The sequence below is a fragment of the Halichoeres trimaculatus genome, unplaced genomic scaffold, assembly GCF_033239565.1.
Source record: "Halichoeres trimaculatus isolate MK-OKI-2021-1 unplaced genomic scaffold, fHalTri1.1 fHalTri1_scaffold_4, whole genome shotgun sequence".
Taxonomy (NCBI): Eukaryota; Metazoa; Chordata; class Actinopteri; order Labriformes; family Labridae; genus Halichoeres; species Halichoeres trimaculatus.
Genome location: NW_027437182.1, coordinates 36,952,646 through 36,975,805, shown reverse-complemented (window position 1 = coordinate 36,975,805; position 23,160 = coordinate 36,952,646). Strand labels below are relative to the sequence as shown.

At 41.3% G+C, this 23,160-nt stretch overlaps 1 protein-coding gene across 1 annotated transcript; it reads left to right on the top strand.

Moving 5' to 3' along the window:
- Positions 1 to 304: 304 nt before the first annotated feature.
- Positions 305 to 21,751, top strand: uhmk1 (U2AF homology motif (UHM) kinase 1). Its single transcript, XM_074667836.1, has 9 exons — positions 305 to 1,110; positions 1,330 to 1,459; positions 4,105 to 4,291; positions 4,387 to 4,584; positions 4,811 to 4,905; positions 4,980 to 5,056; positions 5,141 to 5,239; positions 7,477 to 7,565; positions 10,686 to 21,751. The coding sequence occupies exons 1-9, from the start codon at positions 807 to 809 to the stop codon at positions 10,830 to 10,832; spliced, it is 1,326 nt and encodes a 441-aa protein (XP_074523937.1). The 5' UTR covers positions 305 to 806; the 3' UTR covers positions 10,833 to 21,751.
- The last annotated feature ends 1,409 nt before the right edge of the window (positions 21,752 to 23,160 follow it).

Genomic DNA, 23,160 nt, shown 5'->3' with positions numbered 1-23,160 from the left:
GGTTGTTATTTCATTTATATCTGTTTAAGTTATGACTAAATTATATGGCGTCTTTTTCTTTCACTTTATGATCATACTGAAATTTAAGTACACGGTTGAAGTATTTTTTTACCCATGATTGAATTTGCTCAACTCGTTTTTTTTTATTTATCTATTTTTTTTTATGTCTAATGATATACAGTTACAATAGATAAATGAACAAATAAATAAACTTAAAGAAACAGTATGTAAAATCCCGCCTCACCAGCAGGGGGCAGACTGCAGTTACAGACACATTGCTTACCTGGGGGTGGAGCCAAGCAGCGGAAGTGAGATCGATATCAACAACCTGAGTTAGGAGTTAGAGAAAACTTTACAGCAGCTAAATGAGAAACGTTTCGTATGTGGACATATGTGGGATAAATGCCTTAATTTAACGCGGTAGGACATAATGGGTTAAGTATTTTCCCGCGTGTCCTGGACGTGGAGGTTTTTTCTGTTGGAGCTCGGAGGCTAGTTGAGCCTAGTGCAGCAGCTAAGCTCACTTTCGGTCAGCTGATTTACTAGTTTTTCTCAGGCAGTGCGTTAACGGTGCTGTAATATGCACAGGTGTAGCTCTGCGCTCAGTTTCTCAAAGGTTTCAGGTGTAGCTGGATTGTCTGCTAGCTGCCGTTCACTCCTCCAGGTGTTTTTTATGCTGCGCTGAAGGAGCAGTGCAGTTTGCCATGGTGCTGCAGCTGCTCCCACCTGTCAACTAGCTGGCTCCTGTCCTCCTGCCTCCTCTCCTCATCTCTCCTCTGCCTCTCCTCCATCTCCCGTCGTCACCGATGGCTCACTGCGGCTCCTCCGAGCCAAGCGCTAACGCCCAGGCTCCACGTCCCGACGGCATCGCGCCGCCACAGGGCAGCGTGGACCAGAGCATGAAACCTGTCCTGTTTGAGATCTTCGGGGAGATATGGACCGTCCAGTCCAGGCTCGGTCAGGGAGTCTCGGCCTCGGTGTACCGGGTCAGCTCCGGCAGAGCCGCCACCGCTGCTGTGAAGGAGTTCCAGGCCGACACTCAGGGAGGAGACTACGGGTACCACAAGGAGAGGTCCGTGCTGGAAGACATCCAGGGCCACAAGAACATTGGTAACACTCCCGTCTTCCTCAGTGTTAAAATGAACAATAGGTGCTGTGGTCTTGGTTTGTAAAACTGCTGTGTAGTTTCTGTTAAAGCCAATTTCCCCTGAGACCAATCTGAACAGAACTTTCTAGTCATTGGTAGTGTGTAAACTAAATATTTAAGACCATTTCTAGATAGATTCTGTCTTTTCAAACATAATCTGACAGATTTTTTTTTTATTTTAGTGACTCTGTACGGGGTGTTCACCAACCACAGCTGTTCGGGTGTTGCCACCCGCTGTCTTCTGCTGGAGCTCCTTGATGTCAGTGTGTCAGAGCTGTTGGTGAGAGGCAACAGTGGTACTCAGGGTGGCAGGTACATAACATAATGCTACTTCTCTGTGAGGACTTAATGAGTCATCTTTAAATCATCCTTTTATCTATATATGTGCCTGTACATAATCCAACATTCCAATTAGATTGTCAGCACCAAAAATGGTTCTTTCTAATTGCTGTTTCTCTGTATTCTACTGAGCAAAGACATGTTCAAAAGACGTTCCACTGTCACTTTTGGACGTCTAGTCACTGCTGCTTTAGTCATCCTCATTGTTTTGGTCCTCCTCCTAGTTCTTTTGTCTAACTGTAGTCCAGTTTCTGAAGGAGTCAGACTGGTCCTGTACATTTTCCTATGGCTTCATTTGATTTTCTCAGCAGCAATCAATCAATCAATCAATCTTTTTTTGTATAGCGCCAAATCATAACAAATGTTATTTCAAGACACTTTACAAAAACATTTACAGGTCTAGACCCGTAAATGTTAATACAATTTTACTAGCAGAAACCCAACATCAAGACAAGATAAGGAGTCTTATCTCATCTTAATCCACCATGAGTACAGGACTTTGCAGCATTTAGCAAGTTACAATGGAGAGGAACAACTTCCCTTTAACAGGCAGAAACCTCGGACAGAACCAGACTCATGTTAGACAGACAGATAGAGGAGAGAGAGAGTGGGAGAGAGGATGGGGGGGGGGATAGGGATACACACACACGGTCAGCAGGTGGTAACTGTAAGTACATACAAAGACATTATACATTTCCACCTCAAAGCTGCTGCTGAGCCAATTGAAGCTACAGGAAAATTAACCTCTACAGAAAAACGCATCACCATTATAGACTGGGAACAGGATAGGAAACAAACAAATATTACTTTGATACAAAACTAAAGTTCAAAATATGACTACAGGAGGTTGAGAGGGCATCCTTCGACGTCTCTTTGCTCACTCACTCACTCACTCACTCACTCACTCACTCACTCACTCACTCACTCACTCACTCGCCTTTTAGCAGGGCCATGGTTAGACTTCCAATTAATGGGCCTAATTTGAATATTGTGTAGACGTCTAGAAATGGTCTTGGACCAACAGACGCGATTTAGATTCGATCTGCACGTCTATCGGACGTCTAATGTTAAGTGGGTTTGGACAGGTCTGATTTCCCCGTGAGAACTGAATTCATTGACAGCATGAAGACTGAAAGTCCCTTTAATGTCAGTGCATCAGCCAACAAAGTTTAGCAGCTGAAAAGAATTTCATCTGTTTATTTTGTATTAATGTTGGACACTAGAGCTGGACTTTCAGACAGAAAAAGAATGCAACAGCAAAAGACAGCTAAAAAGTAGAGTAATATAACACAAGCCAAAGGATTCAACTTAGGCTTGAGGGTAAAACACAGGTAAAGGCAAAAACAGGGGTTAAAGGCTAGAACACAAGCTAAAGGCTAAAACACAAGCTATAGGCAAACACAGGGATTAAAGGCTAAAACACAAGCTAAAGGCAAAAACAGGGGTTAAAGGCTAGAACACAAGCTAAAGGCTAAAACACAAGCTATAGGCAAAAACAGGGATCAAAGGCTAAAACACAAGCTAAAGGCAAAAACAGGGGTTAAAGGCTAGAACACAAGCTAAAGGCTAAAACACAAGCTAGAGGCAAAAACAGGGATTAAAGGCTAAAACACAGGCTAAAAGCTAAAACAGGTTAAAGGCTAAAACACAAGCTTAAGGCTTAAACACAAGCTAAATGCAAAAACAGGTTAAAGGCTAAAACATAAGCTAAAGGCTAAAACACAAGCTAAAGGCAAAAACGGGTTAAAGGCTAAAACACAAGCTGAAGGCTGAAACACAAGCTAAAGGCAAAAACAGGGGTTAAAGGCTAAAACACAGATAAAAGGCTAAAACACACGCTTAAAGCTAAAATAGGGGCTAAAGGATTAAATTTAGGCTTAAGGGGAAAAACACAAGCTTAAGGCAAAAACATAAGCTAAAGGCTAAAACACAGATTGATGGCCAAAACAGAAGCTAAAGGCTTAAACACAAGCTCAAGGCCAGAACACAGGTTAAAGGCAAAAACATTGGTCAAAGGCTTAAACACAGATTAATGGCCTAAACACAAACTCAAGGCTAAAACAGTGGTTAAACTGTTTGTGTTATGTTGATTCCAACCCACAGTCAGCAGTTATTGTGCAGTGGTCAATGCAGTTGGTAGATGAGCACTGGTAGGACATAACCAGGATTCACTAATGCTACATGTTATAGACTTGTCTCAGAGCAACGGGCTGCGAGGAACGCTAAACAGAATCTGCTCTCCTTTGGGACACAAAACTACAAACTAAACTTTTATTGAGTTTGATTGTTGCCAATATTTAAACAATAGCTCCACGCAACTATAGATAAATATGTTATCTCTTCACTTTGCATCCTGGGAAAAGTTGCCTTGAACCAAGAGAAGCAGAGTTGAAAAAAAGATCATGGAAAATGCAGTCTTCCTACAGAAATGAATAATACTGTATATGTGTATGTCCTACAGTCAGGGGGAAGCCAAACTGTTGCTTTATCACACCTTCATGTCTTCAAATTTTAAAGCAACAAGACCTTGCAGGGAGGACTTTTAAACTTTAACAGGAGCAGCTTTTATCCACGCAGCTCCTGCTTCTTGAACCTCTGTGTTTGACATTTTTGGGCAGAATCCATCAAGGTCACTCGATGTGGCTCGTCCAACACTGTGCCAGAGACATCTTGGAGGCCCTCTCCTTCCTCCACAGGGAAGGCTATGTCCATGCCGACCTCAAGCCACGCAACATCCTCTGGAGCGCTGATGATGAGTGTTTCAAGCTTATCGACTTTGGCCTCAGCTTTAAAGAGGGAAACCAGGTGGGTGTGTCTGGTGCTTTAAAGATAAAGGAAAGAGGAGCTTGGATGCTTGGGTTATTTTTGTTCCTAGTCTCTCCCTGCTTCAATTCTCCCAGGATGTAAAGTACATTCAGACGGATGGGTACCGAGCTCCTGAGGCTGAGCTTCAGAACAACCTCGCTCAGGCTGGAGTGGAGATGGAGGGAGACTCGGGCTGCTCGTCTGCAGTCGACATGTGGAGCCTCGGCATCATCTTGTTGGAAATGTTCTCAGGAATCAAGCTCAAAGACACTATCCGCTCGAAGGAGTGGAAGGTACGACCAATCCTGACTTAAGTCAAGTATCAACTGAGGGAGAATAACAAGCTCAAACAGTAAAGTGACACATTTTTTATAGTTACAAACGTGAAAAATAAAGGAATTTTTTTTTTTTTTACATATTTTGAATCCTCTTTGTTGTAGAGTAAGGGAATGTCTGTAAATACAAGCTCTGTCTTGATTGAGAAAATTTGAATTCTTAACCTCATTTTCCTCTTTTCAGGATAACTGTGCTGCCATTATAGACCATGTATTTGCCAGCAACAATCTTGCGTGCCCTGCCATCCCTGTCTATCACCTCAGAGACCTGATCAAAAGGTAAAGCGTTACACAGGTGCTGTGATCACTCTGCTTTGTTTTGTATATTGACTCTTTCACTCTGTGCTCTGCAGCATGCTCCTCAATGACCCGAAACTAAGATGCACAGCTGAAACTGCCCTGCTGAGCCCATTCTTCAGTATCCCCTTTGGTATGTGCCAATGTTTGAGGCAAAAACCAAAAACACCTCTCAGTGTACCATATTTATTTATCTATCTGTGTGTGTGTGTGTCAGCTCCTCACATTGAGGACCTCGTTCTGCTGCCCTCTCCTGTCCTGCGTCTCCTTAACCTGATTGATGACAGCCATCTGCACAATGAAGACGAGTATGAAGGTACCACCTGCCTTTATATCCTTAATTTTTGACGAACTGGGAGATTTTGAGGTTGGTCCGCAACAAAAAGCCCGAAACTAAGCACTTATCACATACTAATACACTGCCCGGCCAAAAAAAAAAGTCGCCACCTGGATTTAACCAAGCAAATAGGTATGAGCCTCCTATTGGATAATTATTGCATGGGTAATTATCTTTCAGCTGGCAACAAGTTATTTAACCCCAACTGGTGCAATGAGTTGCTTTTAATTTCTTGAACAACCATGTGGAAAGACACATCATGTGATTGTGGAAAAGACGTTGGTCTGTTTGGGCTGTGATTGGCTCTGGCTGTGATACTTCTGTCTAGTGGTGACCATCGACTTGGTCAGGTGGGGGGTTTGCAGCAGTGCTTGTAGCTCGGTGGGTGCCTGGGTGGAGGTGTCCTGGCCTTTGAGCCGTTGGCAGCGCCCTGTGCAGATGACCTCCTGACTGCGTTTCCTGACCTGGCTCCTCTGCTCTCAGCCACATATTCCTAAAATACATTATCCTTGTGTGTATGTGTATGTGTGTGTGTGTTTTTGTGGGGTTGGGGCCTGGGTGGGTTGGGGGGTGGGAATGGGCAAGGGCCTATAATCATGTAAAGCACTTTGTGCTACGTTTGTAATGTATGAAAACAAAAGTGCTTCATAAATAAAATTAGATTTGATTTGAAAAAGAAGCCGGGGCTTTAAGTGTTAAAGGGGCTGTGAGGAGATTTTAAGTGATTTTGCAAAAGTCTCCTCTCTAGATATTTGTCTGATTGTAATCCCTACTTTAAAATGAGATTATCAGCGCCAGTATTACAGGTTACAGGATATTTCAAAATACTACTTCTTAGCCTCCCAATAAGGTCAAGCCGGACTGTATGGATTTACAGCACGCTGGCTGACAAAGTTTAGTAGTGAGACGAGAGATCTGTGTTTTTCTCTACTAAAAATTATTTCTGTGATTAATTTTGTAGAGATGGTGGACACTGGAGCCTAAGAAAGATAAACAGGAGAGAGATACAGGACAAGATAAAAGCTAAATCACGAGCTAAATGCTAAAACATGATCTAAAGATAAAAGATAAAGATAAAGGTAAAAAATACTTTATTAATCCCAGAAGGGAAATTCATTTGGTTTGTAGCTCATCTTTCAAATATTAAAGAATTGAAGACTCTGGTGGCTGCAGGGAGGAACGGTCTTCTGTATCTCTCAGTCCTGCAGCGCACAGACGTGAGTCGTCCACTGCTGCTTTTTCTCTGGTCCAGGATGGTGTGGAGTGGGTGATCAGTGTGACGAATGATGGCCTTCACTTTCTTCTGTGTATACCTTTCCACCACAGCCTCCAGTGAGTCCAAACTGGATCCAACCACAGAACTAGCTCTCTTCACCAGTTTTTCCAGTCACCTCTTGTCCTTCTCCTTTAAACTATTTCCCCAGCAGACTGCACCATAAAACAAAGCACTGGCTACCACGGACTGATAAAACATCTGCAGCAGCTTTCCACAGACATCAATTGATCTGAGCTTCCTGAAGAAAAAGAGACGGCTCTGCCCCTTCTTAAAGAGTGCATCTGTATTAAGGGACCAGTCCAACTTGTTGTCCAGATGTACACCAAGATATTTGTAGGTTGGCACCACCTCCACGTCCACCCCATGGATGTTAACTGGCTGATGGCAGAGCCCAGACTTTCGGAAATCCACAATCATTTCCTTTGTTTTTGAGGTGTTCAGTAGGAGACAATTTCTATGACTCCAGTCACAGAAAGCCTTTATCAGATCCCTGTATTCAGATTCCTGTCCATTTTGGATACACGCCACAATAGCAGTGTCATCGGAGTATTTTTGGATGTGACAGGACTCAGAGTTGTATTTGAAGTCTGCGGTATAAAGTGTGAATAGGAATGGAGCCAGAACAGTTCCTTGTGGAGCCCCTGTGCTGCTCATAACTGTCCCCGAGACGCAGTTTCCCAACCTGACAAACTGTGGCCTCTCTGTGAGATAGTCTGTGATCCAGGAGACAAAGGATGATCTACAGGCTAACAAAAATTTGTCTGGATAAGATATCCATTCATTCCCAAAACAAACGCACACCTTTTTAGGAGTCAGATGTGAGTGACTGTGGGTCAAAGGGTGGCGCTGCAGTGTAATTAAAGAAGATCCTCTTCACAGCCACTTCAAGTTTACACGTGGTTGAAGTGAGTAAACTGTCTCACGTCATTATTTCTCTTAGACATCTTGGAGGACATGAAAGAGGAGTGCCAGAAGTACGGCTCAGTGGTTTCTCTGCTCATCCCCAAGGAGAACCCAGGAAAAGGACAGGTGAGTCTGCTGTGCGCTAAAACAAAAAAAGTTACTGGTAATGGAAATGAAAAATGTTAAAGCCGTTTTGGACAAAACAGTTCTGATTTGCTTTGGTAAATCATAAATGTGGAACAGCCACATCAAATGTTTATGGGTTCCTGTAAGTCAAAGTTCCTGAAAGTCAAGCCAAGTTTCACCCTTGTTTAGTAAAAAGCTTTATCTGGTTGGTGTTTCGTTTTACTTTACTGCTTACTGGGGGGGTTGAGGCAGACACAGACACTGACAAATATGAACAGAGGCCCAGAGGAGACGATTGAGCAGGAAAATCCGGCAGACTCCACCTTTAAAGAACTCTAACTCGTCTGATTGAATGGAGCTTAATCCTGCTTCCGTTTCCAAAATTCACACACAACCAGATGTATTAGCAAACATACAGTTGATTTAGTGTATTTGTTAAACAAGCTCAAACTTATATTTGGCATAGGTCTTCTGATGAACCATCTATTTAAAATGCTTGAACCATATCATTCTGATTTTTGACTTCATGATTTCCAGGTTTATAACGATCATTGTGGGGTTTTATTATAAGAATCAAAATCACCTTCTGAATATGCTCCATGTCGTTTTGTTTAGGATGACTGCAGCTTTCACCACGTTTTTCAAGTGTCCTTTATTAATAAGTAGTTTGCTCATCAACTCTTACCACTTCACTGTTCTCAGTGTTCTCAGTGTTCCTGTAGAGCTGCTCATCCTGTCGAGGCTAGGTTGGATTTGGATTGTTATCAAAGATCAGATGTTTGACAGTTAGAAGTTCTATGAGGATGTGAAGTTGTTACCAAGCATAGATTTAAAAGGAAAGGCTGATTTGAATAGAAAATACATTCAACATAGATATTTTCTTGGTTTTATATTTGTTTATTATCCTCGGTCCTGTTACTCTTGCACTTTTTTCCCCAAATATGTTAATTCACATAACTTCACTCCTAAAAACTAAAACACTGTGTTTGTGTATGAAGCGGACAATTATTAATGAACCAAGCCTTAATAGTCAGGTTGCTTAGGTCAATATGTAGGATGAAGACAGAGATTTGTAAAACTATACGGGTTCAGAAACCTTATGACATAACAAATCAGAAAACCAATGTTGCCATTTTTTCTGAGATCGTTATGGTAGCCATCTTGGATTTTTAAATATGGCCTCTTTCAAAAACAAATGTATCCATATCTCGTCTCCTATATGACCTAAATTCATGGTTTCCATGTTTAAATCTACATTTTTGAGGGCAAGGAATCCAATGGAGTTGACATTCCTTCTAATTAAGGCATGTATGGTTGTGCATTTTGCATCTTTACATGATAAAATGGTATTTTATGGTCATTTGGATATGTATATCGTCCAAACAATGTAATATTTCACTAACATTTTTTATCACATCTTACAAAAGACAACCTGCCCATTCATCAACTTTGAGGGTCCTTTAATCAAGAACTTAAAGTGGGGTGCTCTTATCATCGCATACCATCATGAGAGATCATCAGACACTATGACAAAATATGGACAAATGTCGTCTACTGTAGGTCTACTACACATGAGTAGAGCAACATACCTGGATCTGAGACACAGCCTGGCTCACTGTAGACTTATTTATCCCTGCTGAGTACACAGCTACTCCCTATCAAATATAAATGACAAGTAATATTGATTAAGAAATGATTTTACTCCTGAAAATATAAGTAACCTTGCAGTAACACAATGCAATTTCTAACTAGAGTTACCTCGGTCATGCCATGTAGGCCCAGCATCAACATTACACTGATAAAGCAACATACCTGGATTCATCCGAGATGTACTGGCACCATTTGTTTTTTTCACAGCCAAAAATGTAGAAGCCAGTGGAATCTTGAATTAGAGTAATATAAGAGTTGAGCTATGGTAAATCAATGTTCAGTTAGGACAGGCGTTCTCAAATGGGGTTCACGTGTACCCCTGGGGGTACGCAAGGGCACTCCAGGGGGTACGCAAGATTCAAAAATGTATATTAAAAAAATATCAACCAAGAAAAATCCCTTTAACACTATTTATTCAATCCATGTTTGAATCCAAATAAGTTCAAGTTCCTAAACCGAGTACTTTATCCAATAGACACTAATTGTACCGCGCTGTTTTACCTTTTTTTTCCAACCAAAACTAATTTGCGCTTGTTAGGGGTGACTTGGCGGAAAAATTACATGTCAGGGGGTATGTCACTGAAAAAAGTTTGAGAACCACTGAATTAGGATCTAAGGTATTGTCATGATGATCTGATTGCTTCATTATGCCAATTCTATCCAACACTGTGTGATGTTATGATTATGGGAAGCAAAGTACTGATATAACAGCCTTGTGTTGATTGGTCACTTTCTTGTTGATTTTTTGTGATTGGTGCTCTTGTTATGGGTGTCTAAATTAATGTTCTATTCTGTATTAATCATAAGCTGTGAAGTTTAAGTAGAGAGATCACATTTTTTCTATCACACTACCACACCTCTATTCTCTTTCCTTTGCATCAATTTAAGAATCAAAACTTTTTCTACATGCATCAGATTTGTGCTCACAGTTTTTGAAGGTATCATATTGAGTGAACTGAAAATATACGCCTCTATAGGGACTTTTTTATTTTATTGGGGGGACCATTCTACAAAATGCAAGAAAAAAAAGCCAGGCATGTTTCAATCAAAACAGCCAGCTATTTTATCATGTAAAACACTCTAAGACATGATTAAAATGCAAAATACCCACCCATACATGTCTTATTTACAGTGTAGTCAGCTCCATTGGATTCCTTGCCCCCAAAAATGTAGATTGAACCATGGAAACCATGAATTTAGGTCATCTAGAAGGTAAGATATAGAGGAACTTGTTTTTGAAAGAAGCCATTTTTAAAGCTCCAAGATGGCTGCCATAACGACCTCAGAAAAATGGCAACATTGGTTTTCTGATTTGTTACATTATAAGGTTTCCAAAAATGTATAGTTTTACAAATCTTCATCATACAAGCTCATCTGTCTGAACGTAGTGGCCCTGACTATGATAGTGTCTTTAAGTGACAGTTATTAACCTGTTAATCCATTCTCACGTCCTCTGTGTATGTCCATCAGGTGTTTGTCGAATACGCCAATGCCAGTGACTCCAAAGAGGCCCAGCGGCTGCTGACAGGCCGCACCTTTGATGGGAAGTTTGTGGTGGCCACCTTCTACCCTCTCAGCGCCTATAAAAGAGGTTACTTGTACCAGACGGTGCAGTAAAGTCATACAGCTCTGTCTCTACCCTGCACTGGAAACACACACACCTCTCCACAGAGCAGCACTGGGGGGGGTTCCGAGCCGAGGAAATGCAGTTTGATTTACGAGTGTTGTTGACAGTTCTGCATGTTACCTGTGACTTTTCCACAGTCAATGTTTCATGCAGAGTGCATACTGAATTACAAGTGCACAACTATTCAGTGCTTTGAGAAAATCTGCACCTTTATTTGTATTAACTCTGAAGCAGACGTTCATAGCTTCCATTGTAGCTTCATTTCACTTTCATTCATAGATTACAGGCTGTGTGAAATAGACACTATCTCCTGTCATGAGGAGAGCAAAAAGCTGACGTGAAGCATGAGAATCTGTGCTCTGCAGTTCAATAGTCTTGATGAATTACTAGTGAAACTCTTCCTGTCGTCAGCTCAGTCAGGGATCGGGTATGCAACTTGTAGCAGGATTAGGATGAATGCATGGGGGAGGATCCCCGTTATCTGGAGAAATAACCCTAGCTGTGAGTGGTGAGTAATATTATTGTGTTATTTTTGCTTATTTATATTGTGATATAGACTTTAAGGAGAATGGTGCAGTCTGGTCTGCAGGTCTCCTCTGCTGGCCCCTCAGGAAGGTTTCAGGGAGCTTTGTTCGGAGGTGGCTTTCACCCGCTCACTGAACCTCTGCCACTATCTTAGCACAGGTAAAGGGCTACTCACACCCTGCCCTAGCCTTATGTATTGTAGCTTTTTTATCTATAAAGTCTACACATCCAAGATGATGTTTGTCAGCAGTTTTTGTGAGTTTGGTGCAACACTAAAGGCGTGTGAAGACTTTTTTAAACACATGCTGAAATGATGGTGTGTAGTCAGCAATGATGATGCATAAATGAAGTCTGAGCTGTCTTCTTACTAACAAGATTATGAAGAGAATATGAGCGAATTCAAGAAGGGATGCACCGATCTGATCCTGGTACCTGATGTCCATCCGAAAAACTTTGACCAGATATCAATGACAAAGGTCCGACCTCAGTTTGACCTTCTCCACTGCCTAGATTTACAGTTAAATTATAATTCCTTTTAGTGTTGTAGATCTACTCACCACAAATTTATAATCTCATAATATAGCAATAGTCATTTTAATTTTTTTTTTTCATGTTAAAGTGAGGAAGCACAAGCTAACTCTCAGTCTCATCCTCAGAGTAAGGATAAGAGGACAGTTAATTCATACTGATAAGAGATAGACCAATTTGGTTTCTTTCAGAGCTGATTTACAGTAGTTAAGGAGGCAGATAAACGATATTTGGGGCCAATATTCATTTGCAGTAAAAGTGAAAATATGGGATTAGACGAACTCCAACACTTAACTTTGTTTAAAAGCCTTTAAAGGGGACATATCATGCTGATCCCTGATTTAATACTTACATAAAATTAAACAAATTTGAAAACAAGACCTTACACCGTATTTTTTCTGATATCCTAGAATGAGATTTGATGTCTCTGAAAATAGGTCATTGCCATTTGGCTTTGAGATTTTGACCTTTGTGACGACACAAGGATCCTTTCTTTTTAATGGAGTAATCTGATAAAGCAGCTCCTCCTCTGTGATGTCAGTTAGTCACACAACCGCCACCAAGGGATACACCCACCAAGAGCCGACTGACTGAGTGCTGAATGCAGGGACTCTGCTCTGCTGAGCAGCTCAGCTTTACATGGTGAATTAGCAGATAAAACACTGTAGTTTTAGCTGACGTCATAATACTTGTGAGACTGTGATATTTGCATGCTTGCTCTGACATGCACTGTGAACCTGAACCACAATAATGCTGCGGTAATAACATAGTGAGGAACTGACGGTAGAGGCGGTCTTTAGACGACACTTTCAGCATGATGGATAAAACAGACAGAGAAAAGTGAAGGAGCAGGATGGAGCCCTGTTATAGAAATAGTTTATTGGTGAAGTCTGCCTATATTTCCACGTATAAACTATACATGTTACAGTACCGCTTTGACTCACCACACTGAAGCGTCCTGAGATGATCTGTGTCCAGGTGGATTTTCTTCCTCCTGAGCTGCAGAACCGTCCGGGTCTGACTCGGGGTCCAATACAAAAGGACGTATCCTACACTCTGCCATTTTATTAGTGCTATCAATGCCTTATGGTGAAGTTTTGGCAAACAGCAAACTCGCTCAGTCTGCCCCATTCAATATGGCGATTTTGTAAATACTGCTATGCTGCAAAAACCGCCCCCTGGCTCTACCCCCTCCGCCCCTCTGATAGAACTGACCAATCAGAGCACAAAGGGCTGTGACGTTGCGAGGTTACTGGAGGTCATTCTCCAAACAGAACGTTTCAACGAGATCTTCAGAATGGCCTAAACTGAGGATATTGAGAACACTATTGTGGGGCAATGAATGAACTAAATGACTTGTACTGAGGTCAGAAATGCTTTACAGGCATCCTAGTCTGGCATAGTGAAAAGGAGAAACAAGCATGATATGTCCCCTTTAAATTTTCTACAGTAAGTCAAGCTCCCAAAAAAAGGCTCTCTGTGTTGATAATCAGATGGCACTGTGGGTGGGTCAATGCTAGAGACAGAGTAGCGACTGCAGACAGAGGGGTGTGGCTTTAGTAGAGCCAAAATAACACAGGCTGAAATGTATTTTCTTGCTGGCCCCTGGATTTGGAAAAAGGCTGATGCTGATATGCCTCAGAATGCTAAATATTGGTGCCAATATCAGTCCATCCCTTAGACTGATATTGGATCAAATCAGTATCAGTTGATAGCAAAGCCCAGGTATTGGTATCAGTATCATTATCAGTATCAGGTTAAAAGAGTTGTTTGGGTGCATCCCTAATTCCTTTGTTTATTTGACCTTGTTAGGTTTGTGAATGAGGGCTCAGTCCATCTTTGCAGCCATCTATTGCAGAAGCTGTGGAAATGCTCAGCTATAACAAGACATTTAAAGCCACGAGGTGAGAGACAGCTCAGGTTGTCATCTGTACAGACAGAGACAGTCATGGTTGGAGCGTGTAGAGTCTGTGCACTTCTTGATCCAAACTTCAATTCATTAAGCAGAATGAATGAATGTGATGAGCGTGCTAATGCTAGCTAAGGAGATACTATGCAGCAGCTGCTGAGCTGAGCAGTCAAAAGAAGTGATGTTTTATACAACCTGCAGTGCTTTAAACGATGATTTGAGAAACATTGTGATTTGTACAGTCATGAAAAGACAAATAACTTTGCTAAGTTTGTTCTTTAATGACTATAAAACAGTTTTACTGTGAAGAGAGGGAAGAAGTGGGATTATGATGGAGACAGTTGGGTGCTGTGTTTGTTTTTGGTGGCCTTTTTCAGAGCGGACAGAACAGTGGATGGAGCCTGAGGGGAGGGAGGTGGGATTCATCTCATTGGTCACAACTTAAACTGCGGGGCCATCTGCATCCGTGGCTCTTTTTTCGGCCATGTTGCCTGAATATGAAAGAGACAGCTGTTTAGAGATGACTTGCAGCAAAGGTCCGGGTTGAAGCTGTGTCTAGGCGGCTGTGATAAGGACTCAGCCTCAGTGGTGTCCACTCTGCTTGGTGAGTGTCACACTGACGTCTTATTCAGACCACGTTGAGTCTTGGTCCAAGTTTTGTCTGTATCCACAAACATTTTGATGCCAAAAATTCCTCTTTGGCCCAGAAAGTATCTTAAAGACCAACTTTCTGAAAGATTTTCTTCACTGTTGGAAGTCTCAAGTTTAGGCCACGCCCAGCAAGAGAAAGACGTCTTCTTGAATCTGGTATCCTGGTCTTAATAATTCACTGGATGACCCAGACAGCCTTGTGTTTGTACAGTGGACTCTTTATTTGTTGTTATTGAATTAGAACTTTAACATTTTCTTCCCTATTTTATAGTTTTCTATGTCCTGCCCCCCCAGAGAAACACGAGGCAGTTTCTACACAAGTGCTTTAAGACATTAAGGTTAGCGCGCTAACCAAAGAGCTGCTATAAAACAAAGAGGTTGTGCCTCAGCCCTGTGTTGCTTCCCGTTAGCATGTAGCCCAAACTGTTACTAATGCCTTACAAAATGTTTCCCTTCCAGCAGATGAAGTTCAGTCCATCACTAACCATAGGAAGGGAGACGATGAGTCATACGTTAGCTTCTTCGTAATGATGCTAAAATCATATTTGTTAGTGATAAAGTGAAAGCACAGTTTAACTTTGATTGATATGTGTGAAAGTAGCGTTGTTGTGCAAGTGCTTCCAGGCAAAGAAAGTCATAAATTAACTGACAGCTTTAAACAAACATTAAGTGCTACAAATACTTACTAGCCCTTATCATCCATCTGTCAGTGGATGATATTTTAAACCATATTTAGAAACCGATCAATTTTTATTTTAGTGTTTATGACAGACTTGTTCGTTAAAGACAAAAAAAAAAGCCATTTGGCTCAAAAAGGATTCAGTCCTGCTTTAAAATCTGCTGTGAAGAGCTGCGGCTGGTTCACCCATGGAGTCTCAGAGTGGCTGTTTGGGAGAGGCAGATGCGTCGAAATGTCATGAAAATATCTGATGCTTAAGGGGGAAAAAACTTTGAAACTTGATCATATTTGATGGTGTGTAGCTCAGTCCTCTGATCCAAAAAGCACCTGCATTAATGACACTAATGAGATGATGTGTTTTAGTCTCTTTTTAGTTCTCTTTTCACCTTCAGTTTTTTTAAGCCTAAAATGCACCAAGGGCACCTGGCCTGAAAATCTTGCTGGGGTACTCACAGTCATGACAAAAAGTTTTGAGAATGGAACAAATTTTGATTTTCACAAATTTAATTTTTCATGTGAGTGAAACAAATTTGCAGTTACTTCCAATTCATCCGGGCCCATTTGCATATCCAGCCATGAATGGGCTGTGTAGGGCAGCTGTGGCTCAGTGGTAGAGTTCGATTCCAGCTCCCGCAGTCACATGCCTTGAGCAAGACACTGAACCTTAAATTGCTCCCTCTGTTGGTCAGTGGTGTGTGGGTGGGTGTGCATGTGTTGCATAAAAACTGATGGTTTCCATAGGAAATCCACCATCAGTGTGTGAATGTGGTGTGTATGGGTGAATGAGACTAGCAGTGAGACTAGAGTGGCCTGAGAGACCAGAGAAGCGCTATATAAGTACTGGTCCATTTACCATTTGTACCAACAGAGAAAAGAAATGGATTAGTTGTATGCATGAGCCAGGTTAATGGGCCCAAAAAATGTGTTAGACATTAATGGAGGTAGACCCCAGCATTACAGTGCCTGCTCAGCTGTTTAAAGGTAGACATCACACAATGTGTTACCGTTTGAGACAAAATACACAAAGGCAGTGGACAATCCTTTGGTGATGTGTAGCCATACAGCAAATTTGGATTTCGGACCCACAACATTTTTTCAGTGAACAGATGAGATAAGGGAGACAAAGTCTCAAAAAAAAAAAAAAAATTGATTCGCTCTTTGCTTTTATACGCCATTCTTCAAACTTTTGACCATGTCTGTATGGATGGTGGTCAGTGTCATCAGTTTTGGTTCTGGTCTTGAACACATTTTCTTTCACTCTTTCTTATAAGTTATTCAAAGCCCTGTACAAAAACATAGTTAAAAGAAGATCTTCAAGTGGTGTAAAATAAATGGAGGGGAGTTATTGAACAAGGCTTTTTTTAAAGGTTCAGTTATAAGGTAGTTTTATTGTAAATTCTGTAATATCTGTAACACATATAGATGATTAAAACTGCAATACTCGAGGGCCCACGGTGCCACAGTTGAGGCTAGTATAAAAATAGTAAACATTCAGTATAAAAATTAAGAGTATAAAAATTGGTTTGGACATTTTGAAAAGATCCCTTCTTGTTGTTGGTCAGTGATGTCCAGGCACTAAATATGTGAAAGTTAGGCTGTTAATGTGGAGTTCTGTCCAAACCAAAGAAATAAACTTGTAATGATTTTTCTTTCTTCATATCTATCTGTTTGTAGGGATTGGATTCATGGCCAGTGATCAGATTAGAAAAGAGATTTTATTTTGTTCTATTTTTTGAGTAGATGCCATCTCCAGCTGAACCTTTAGCTTAGCTTGAGGCACAGAGTTGAAGGAGAAGCCTCCTGACCATCAGCAGATCTGACATGCCTTGAAGTGACATACAAGAATCAAAAAGCGGAGTAACCAAAACCACATTCAGTACCCAGCTGTGGCATTCTGTTGTAAACACAGTCTGTAATGTGGTTTGGTTTCAAGGTTACCCCTTGGGAAGAATAAAAGAATCTGGCCTTCCCTGTTCCAGATACTTTGTTTCCCTCCAGTCAGCGTTAAAGAGCACTGCTCTTTTCAGAAAGCTTTACAGAAATTAAATGAATACCTGTGAAAATCCTGTCCAATGTTTGCTTTCTGAGTTGTGAGGTTAAGGTCCAGCTCCAGGTCTTCATTGTGCCTTTATTATTGTGAGAGAGTTTACACTGAAATCCAGCAGGAAAAAGGGGGTACGTGTCAGGGTTTGATCTCAGTCCTCTGCCAAAATGAATCTGGGGATGTTTGAAGCTGCCAGTACGTGTCTTACTCACTTATTCTCTTGAACATCCCTTGTTGCTTATTTGGGGTTTCATTTTTTAAAGTGGGATTCACAAGTTAAACCAAAGTGTGAACTGTTTTTCTCTCGTATGTAACCACCTGCGAGGGGGGTTTATCCCCACATATGAGCACAGCTGAACTGATCTGGACTCTCAGAGTCAGAGCTTGTCTGTTGGTCGAGAACGTTGCCAGGCCTGTCACATGTGTATTGGTGTAAATCTTGTGTCACTGGTTGTGTGTTGAGTTGTGGTCTTAACTGCATGTAGTTTACAAAGAAAAGAGCCAGTGTGTAATGACTCAAATTCACACTTTTTGTTAAATTAAATTATTGTTGTATTTGCAGAGTGCTGATCTTTATCAGGGTGTGAGTTTATTTGCAGAGTGATCTCCAAATTAACCAGTGTGAAGTTGTTTTGTCACTTTAAGTGATGAAATGATGTAATTTTTCGACCGTACTAAGTGTGAGCCATGTTGGTGAATAAGAAAGCATGTCGACCACCTGTATGGAGCTTTGTTTACACTTTACCAACACCTTAGTCTTCCTGTATCTATTCCTACAGCTCCTTACCAATGTGATTTGTCCTGTCTGCATTAGCAGTGAACAGTGAAGAGAAAGAAAAGGAAAGAAGTAAAAGGCTACAGATCACAGTCAGTCTTACAGCTGGAATACACCAGATGCGTCTATGTGGCTTGTCCATCATGTCGCAGGTAATACGCAGCCATCCTGTTTCTGACGAATGTGGAGCTGTGACGCACAAATTCAGCTCAGGGAAGATCAAGCAGGACAGGAAGTCGTGACTGGAAACTACTCAAAAACACCCAGAGCCTTTCCAAATGAAACAAACCGTTTCAGAATCAGTTTGTATTAATCTTGACTACAACAAACAGACATAATGGGTGGAGCCAGACCAGGAGTCAACAGATTTGACGTAAAACAGCCCAACATGATTGAAGAGATACTTTTCAATGGAGTGGGATGCATGGGAACTCCTAGGTCTGTGGCTCCAGTATCTGTCAGTCATGGAGCTTGGACTATGTATTAGCTGAAAAATCAATACAAGCCAATGAGTTTTAAAAATATTAAAAATAGAACTGTTTATTAGGGTGTCCCCTTGTTTGACACCTCTGGCAGAGGAATCAGTGGTGTAAAAACTACTCAGAGTGCTGTGGTGTTTATAATGTGTGTTTCAGGGAGCTCAGGCAGTGCCGGTCTGCTGAGACAGAGACAGGGTATGGAACTGAAACAGGTGCGTTTTAAAGCTTTATCAGACTCGTGTGACCCGTTGCTGGAAGTGCTTGTCTCTTAGCGTGTCTTCAGACCTATGGCTCGTTTGCATTGTTTGGTTCAGGGGCATAAATGATCCAGTTGTTGCAGTCATCACTCGATTCGTTGGTGTTCACTCAGCAAAAGTCTCTTGCGGTCTGAAGATATCAACAAATTCCACGTGCCATCAAATTTTGCTCTCATTGGTCAGAAATCTTACTCTGAAGACAGAGATTTTCCTTATCTTCACTTATTTATTCAGGTTCCTAACAGCTTCCAATGGGGAACAGCAACATCCATGGAGCATCAGCAGCGTCTGTAGCCAGTTTGTGTTATGGTGTTCACAGAGCTGCAGATGGGCAGTTGTTTTGATGAACAGTTGGCAACCCCATCACTACAGTGTGAACCACAGTAATGAGTCAGTTGTGCTGGTTGCTGAGCTGATTGTTCTCACTGCACAGGAACTGCTACAGGGCGTACGAAAGCGAGCAGAGACCACCCTATTTTGGCGATCTCTACCTGCTAGTTTTGTCTTGCACCCAAGTGCGATTGTTATAACATATGCCCCATTTGAGTTGGACTTAAGTAGGGGGCACTTACTGTTTCAGAACACTGCCTTAAACAAGCCAGGTGTGAATACACCCTTAATCTTTGAGCTAACATTAGCCACGTTTACATGGAGCCAAATGTTCCGGTTAGAAACCCAAACGGAATGAAAATGCTCCATATAAACACCTCATTCGGAATAAACAGGCCGAATCCAAATGGAATTTCATTCCGATGCACAGAGGTAGAATTTTCCTTTTCCCATTCCGATTAAAAGCAAAATCCTGTCATGTAATCGGTGAACCGGAAAGTTGTCAGGCTGGGTTCTGTCTGCACATGCTCTGTCCTGACGTAAACAAGCAGTGACGTATGACATTTACTCACATGGAAACATGGCGGCTTCCAAACAGAGCACACAGCACTGGTCTGCGTCGGAAAGTTTGTTTTTAATACAAACTCTCAAAGAACTAGACATTGTCGCACGCTTAGACGGTAGGAAAACAAGAAATACTGAACTATTTAAAAAAGTCCACAAAAAATATGGCACATGCAAACACCAGATCGGAATAGATCACTTGACATGTAAACAGTTCGCCTGAGAGCTTCAATTGGAATGATTATAATCCGAATGAGAAAAAAGTCTGTATGTAAACGTGGCTACTGTTGGGTTGCTTTGCTTGCTCTGCACTGACAGACCTGAGCTTCATCGTCACAGCTCCAAACCTGAAACCAGATTTCAATTATGAGTGATTCTTTGGGTCTTAGGGTCACCGGTGTGTGTGATAGTGTGTGTGTGCCTGTGTGTGCACGCGTGTGTATAGGGACTGATAAAGCTTAAAAAAGGTGTTCAGGTGTTTGGAGGCAGCGTTTATTTTTTTTAAGAGCTGTCTGCTCTGTACTTGGTGGCGGTGTTTGTGTGTGTTAGTGACATCATGTATCACACTTTCTTCCTCATCAGTGTGTGTGTTTGTGTGTTTGTGTGTGTTATAACGTAGGGGGTTTTTTTGCCAGCAAAGGCAAACGTTTGTAATTGTTTTGAAACAGAAAGCAGCCGGCCATTGAAACTGTGACATTTAAAAATATCCATTCCTATTAACAAAGCACACGATGCTCAAGGCAACTAAAGAAAATCTGAACTTAGGGAAGAAAAAAGGAGAAGTTCAGCAGTGTTCAGGGAGATTTAATGTTGAGATGATTCAAGTAAGGATAACTCCAAGACCGAAGTGGTGAAGAAAAAACTCAAGGTGAATAAAAACAGTGATATAACAACAGTTTGAAACGTTCAGATTGGATCTTTGAGTTGTTCCTGCAGGTTTTTATGACGTGTGTTTGACAAAGTAAGTACGTTTGAAACAACAGAGCCGAGTTTCCTTTTTTCTGTGATTGGGATTAAAAGGTGCACTGACCGATTAATAAATGTTTGGGTTTTCACTGAAGTTTAGAGGCGCTTAGGGATGGGAACCAAATTTGGTACTTTAATCGGTACTGATCAAATTCCATTGGTAGTAACAAGCACTGAGTCACACTAAGTCAAAAGGTACCATGTTTAGGTAGCTAAACTTATCCTTATGACTGTGAGAGAGTGAAAGGGTATATGATTTTCCATGCTGGACATGAACACTGCATTGCAAGTTCATATACTGAGAAATAAACATGTTAAATTGAAAAATGTGTACATCTTGTTATTAAACAAACTAATATTTATTACCACATAAACACACCAAAGTACCTAAAATTGGTACCATTGAGTACAGACAGCGATTGCCAGGCACCAGGCATCTGTACTGTATCGTTTTAAATGTGAAAGGTTTTCATCCCTAGAGACGCTTCACCTTACACTTCACCACTGATTTGAAAAATAAATATATCACTGCAGCTTTAGAAATCTGAACCAAACAGTGAGAGCAGCCTCATTTTCCCAAACCTACAGAGCTGAATCAGTGACTTAAACCTAAACCTGTTTTCTAACCAAGAGATCAGAATGTGTCACTGCACATCTGCTGGGGTCTAAAAAGACAAAACCCTGAGTGAATTTTCAGAACTTTAACCAAAGAAAAGATTGATTAAAAGAAATAACTTGCACATGTGTTGATATTCAGAGTCCAAACAGCTCCATAGTGATGGGTCTGCTGTGTGAATTTATTTGAATTAAAAGACAATCCTGATTTTTATTTTTTCCCCTTATTAGCTTGAGCTTCCTGTGGAGATTTTTTTTTGATGTGATGTAAAGATTGAATTTCACCATGTGCCAGCATCTTCCTCCAGCTCAGCCTGTGTTTCAGAAAGATGGGTTGTTGATGTTTTTCTTGGTGAGTCCTCGAATAAAAAGAGTTGATGTGGAATCACTAATGCTTCACTGGACTGAGCAGAGAACTGTTGTATCTTTTTGTGTCCAAATGTTTGAGGAAGCACAATGTGAAGAGGAGGTTACTGTGTCAGACACAAGCAACATGAATGAAACTGTGTGAGTGTGTGTTTGCTTCTACTGAGAGCGAGTCATGACACTCGTGCTGTTTGTCAGAGTATCTCAATAAAACAATGCTTAACCCAAACTGAGCTTTGAGGGTGCTTTTCTCCAGACATACATTTTTTTTCTTTTTAAAGGATCATTAAAAGTGAGTTAGACACTTTCAAAGTAGAACCTTTTGGAAAAAACAGTATCAGTCTGAATGAATCCTATAAATGCTGCCACCATTCGTTCATTAACTTCTGCCATCCGCAGTTAAAATTAATGGGGATCAAACAGAATTTTAACTGTTTTCTTCTAATGCACATTGACCAATAAATGTCTGTTTTTCGCCTCCCTGTGGCTTCAGATAGAACTACAATCACTAAACCCAAGATTAATGAGGAGTCGGTAACACTTTATATTAAGGTGCTTAAGGTGCTTTAATGTTCTTCTTTCTAACAGGATCAGGTGAATAACTAAAATAAAAAAGGTTAACTAAAATACCAGCCACTGTGTCTACTTCAAGGGTGCTTTCTTGCTATAAAATACAAAATGTACATTCAAGCAACACAAAATTAAATCCATTGATTAACATAATGTCTGAGGGAGACAGAAGAAGAAAAAGAAAAACATTTCACAATAAAAAAAATAATTCAAAAAAACCCTATAGAAACAATTGCGTAAATGCCTCCCTCACTGCCCGGCCTGTCAGGTGGTCAAGCGTGATGGGGTCCACAACATCCAGGGGCTGAAAAGCAACCTGGGGCTCTCTCCCTTTTCTGATTGTGGCTATATTGTGCAAAACACAAGTCGATATAATCTTGCATGCTCTGCCCGGAGCCACCCACAACTCGCGCAGGCACGCCAAATAGGACTTCAGGACCCCAAAGGTGTTTTCAATTCGGGCCCTGGTTCGATTGTGAGCCCTGTTGTACCTTGCCTGTGGTCCTGGTTCAAGCTCGAGGTAGGGAGTCATCAGAAACGGTTGTAGGGCATACCCTCTAGCCCCAAGCAGCACTTCACTGAAGTCTCCTGTAGATGAGAGGAATATTGGAAGGTTTATTATTGCAATGTCCAGTTTTTATTTCTTATTTTAACTTTAGAATTGCCTCTGCAGTAGCTACTTGTTCCTATTTTTCATCTTTTACCTGAGCATCAAAGTGATCCATGTCAGATTCCTTGTATGTGTATATCTACTTGGGAATGAACTTGATTCTGATTGAAGCACATATAAAAAAAAACACAGTAGCATGTAATGTAGAGTTGCCATACCTGGCTGCAGTCTGTGGCAGAGCGTGCTCTCACTGAACACACGGGAGTCATGAACGGACCCAGGCCACCTGGCGTAAAGGCTGGTGATGATGTGGTTTGAGTCACTCGACATCTGCAGAGACATTTAGTAACAATGATCCATAGCATCAGTCCAAGCAGCATCAACCTACATTTGTAGCCTGTACAAATGTAGATGTGCTGGAGATTTGCTGGGGATTTTAAGGCCTCTGCC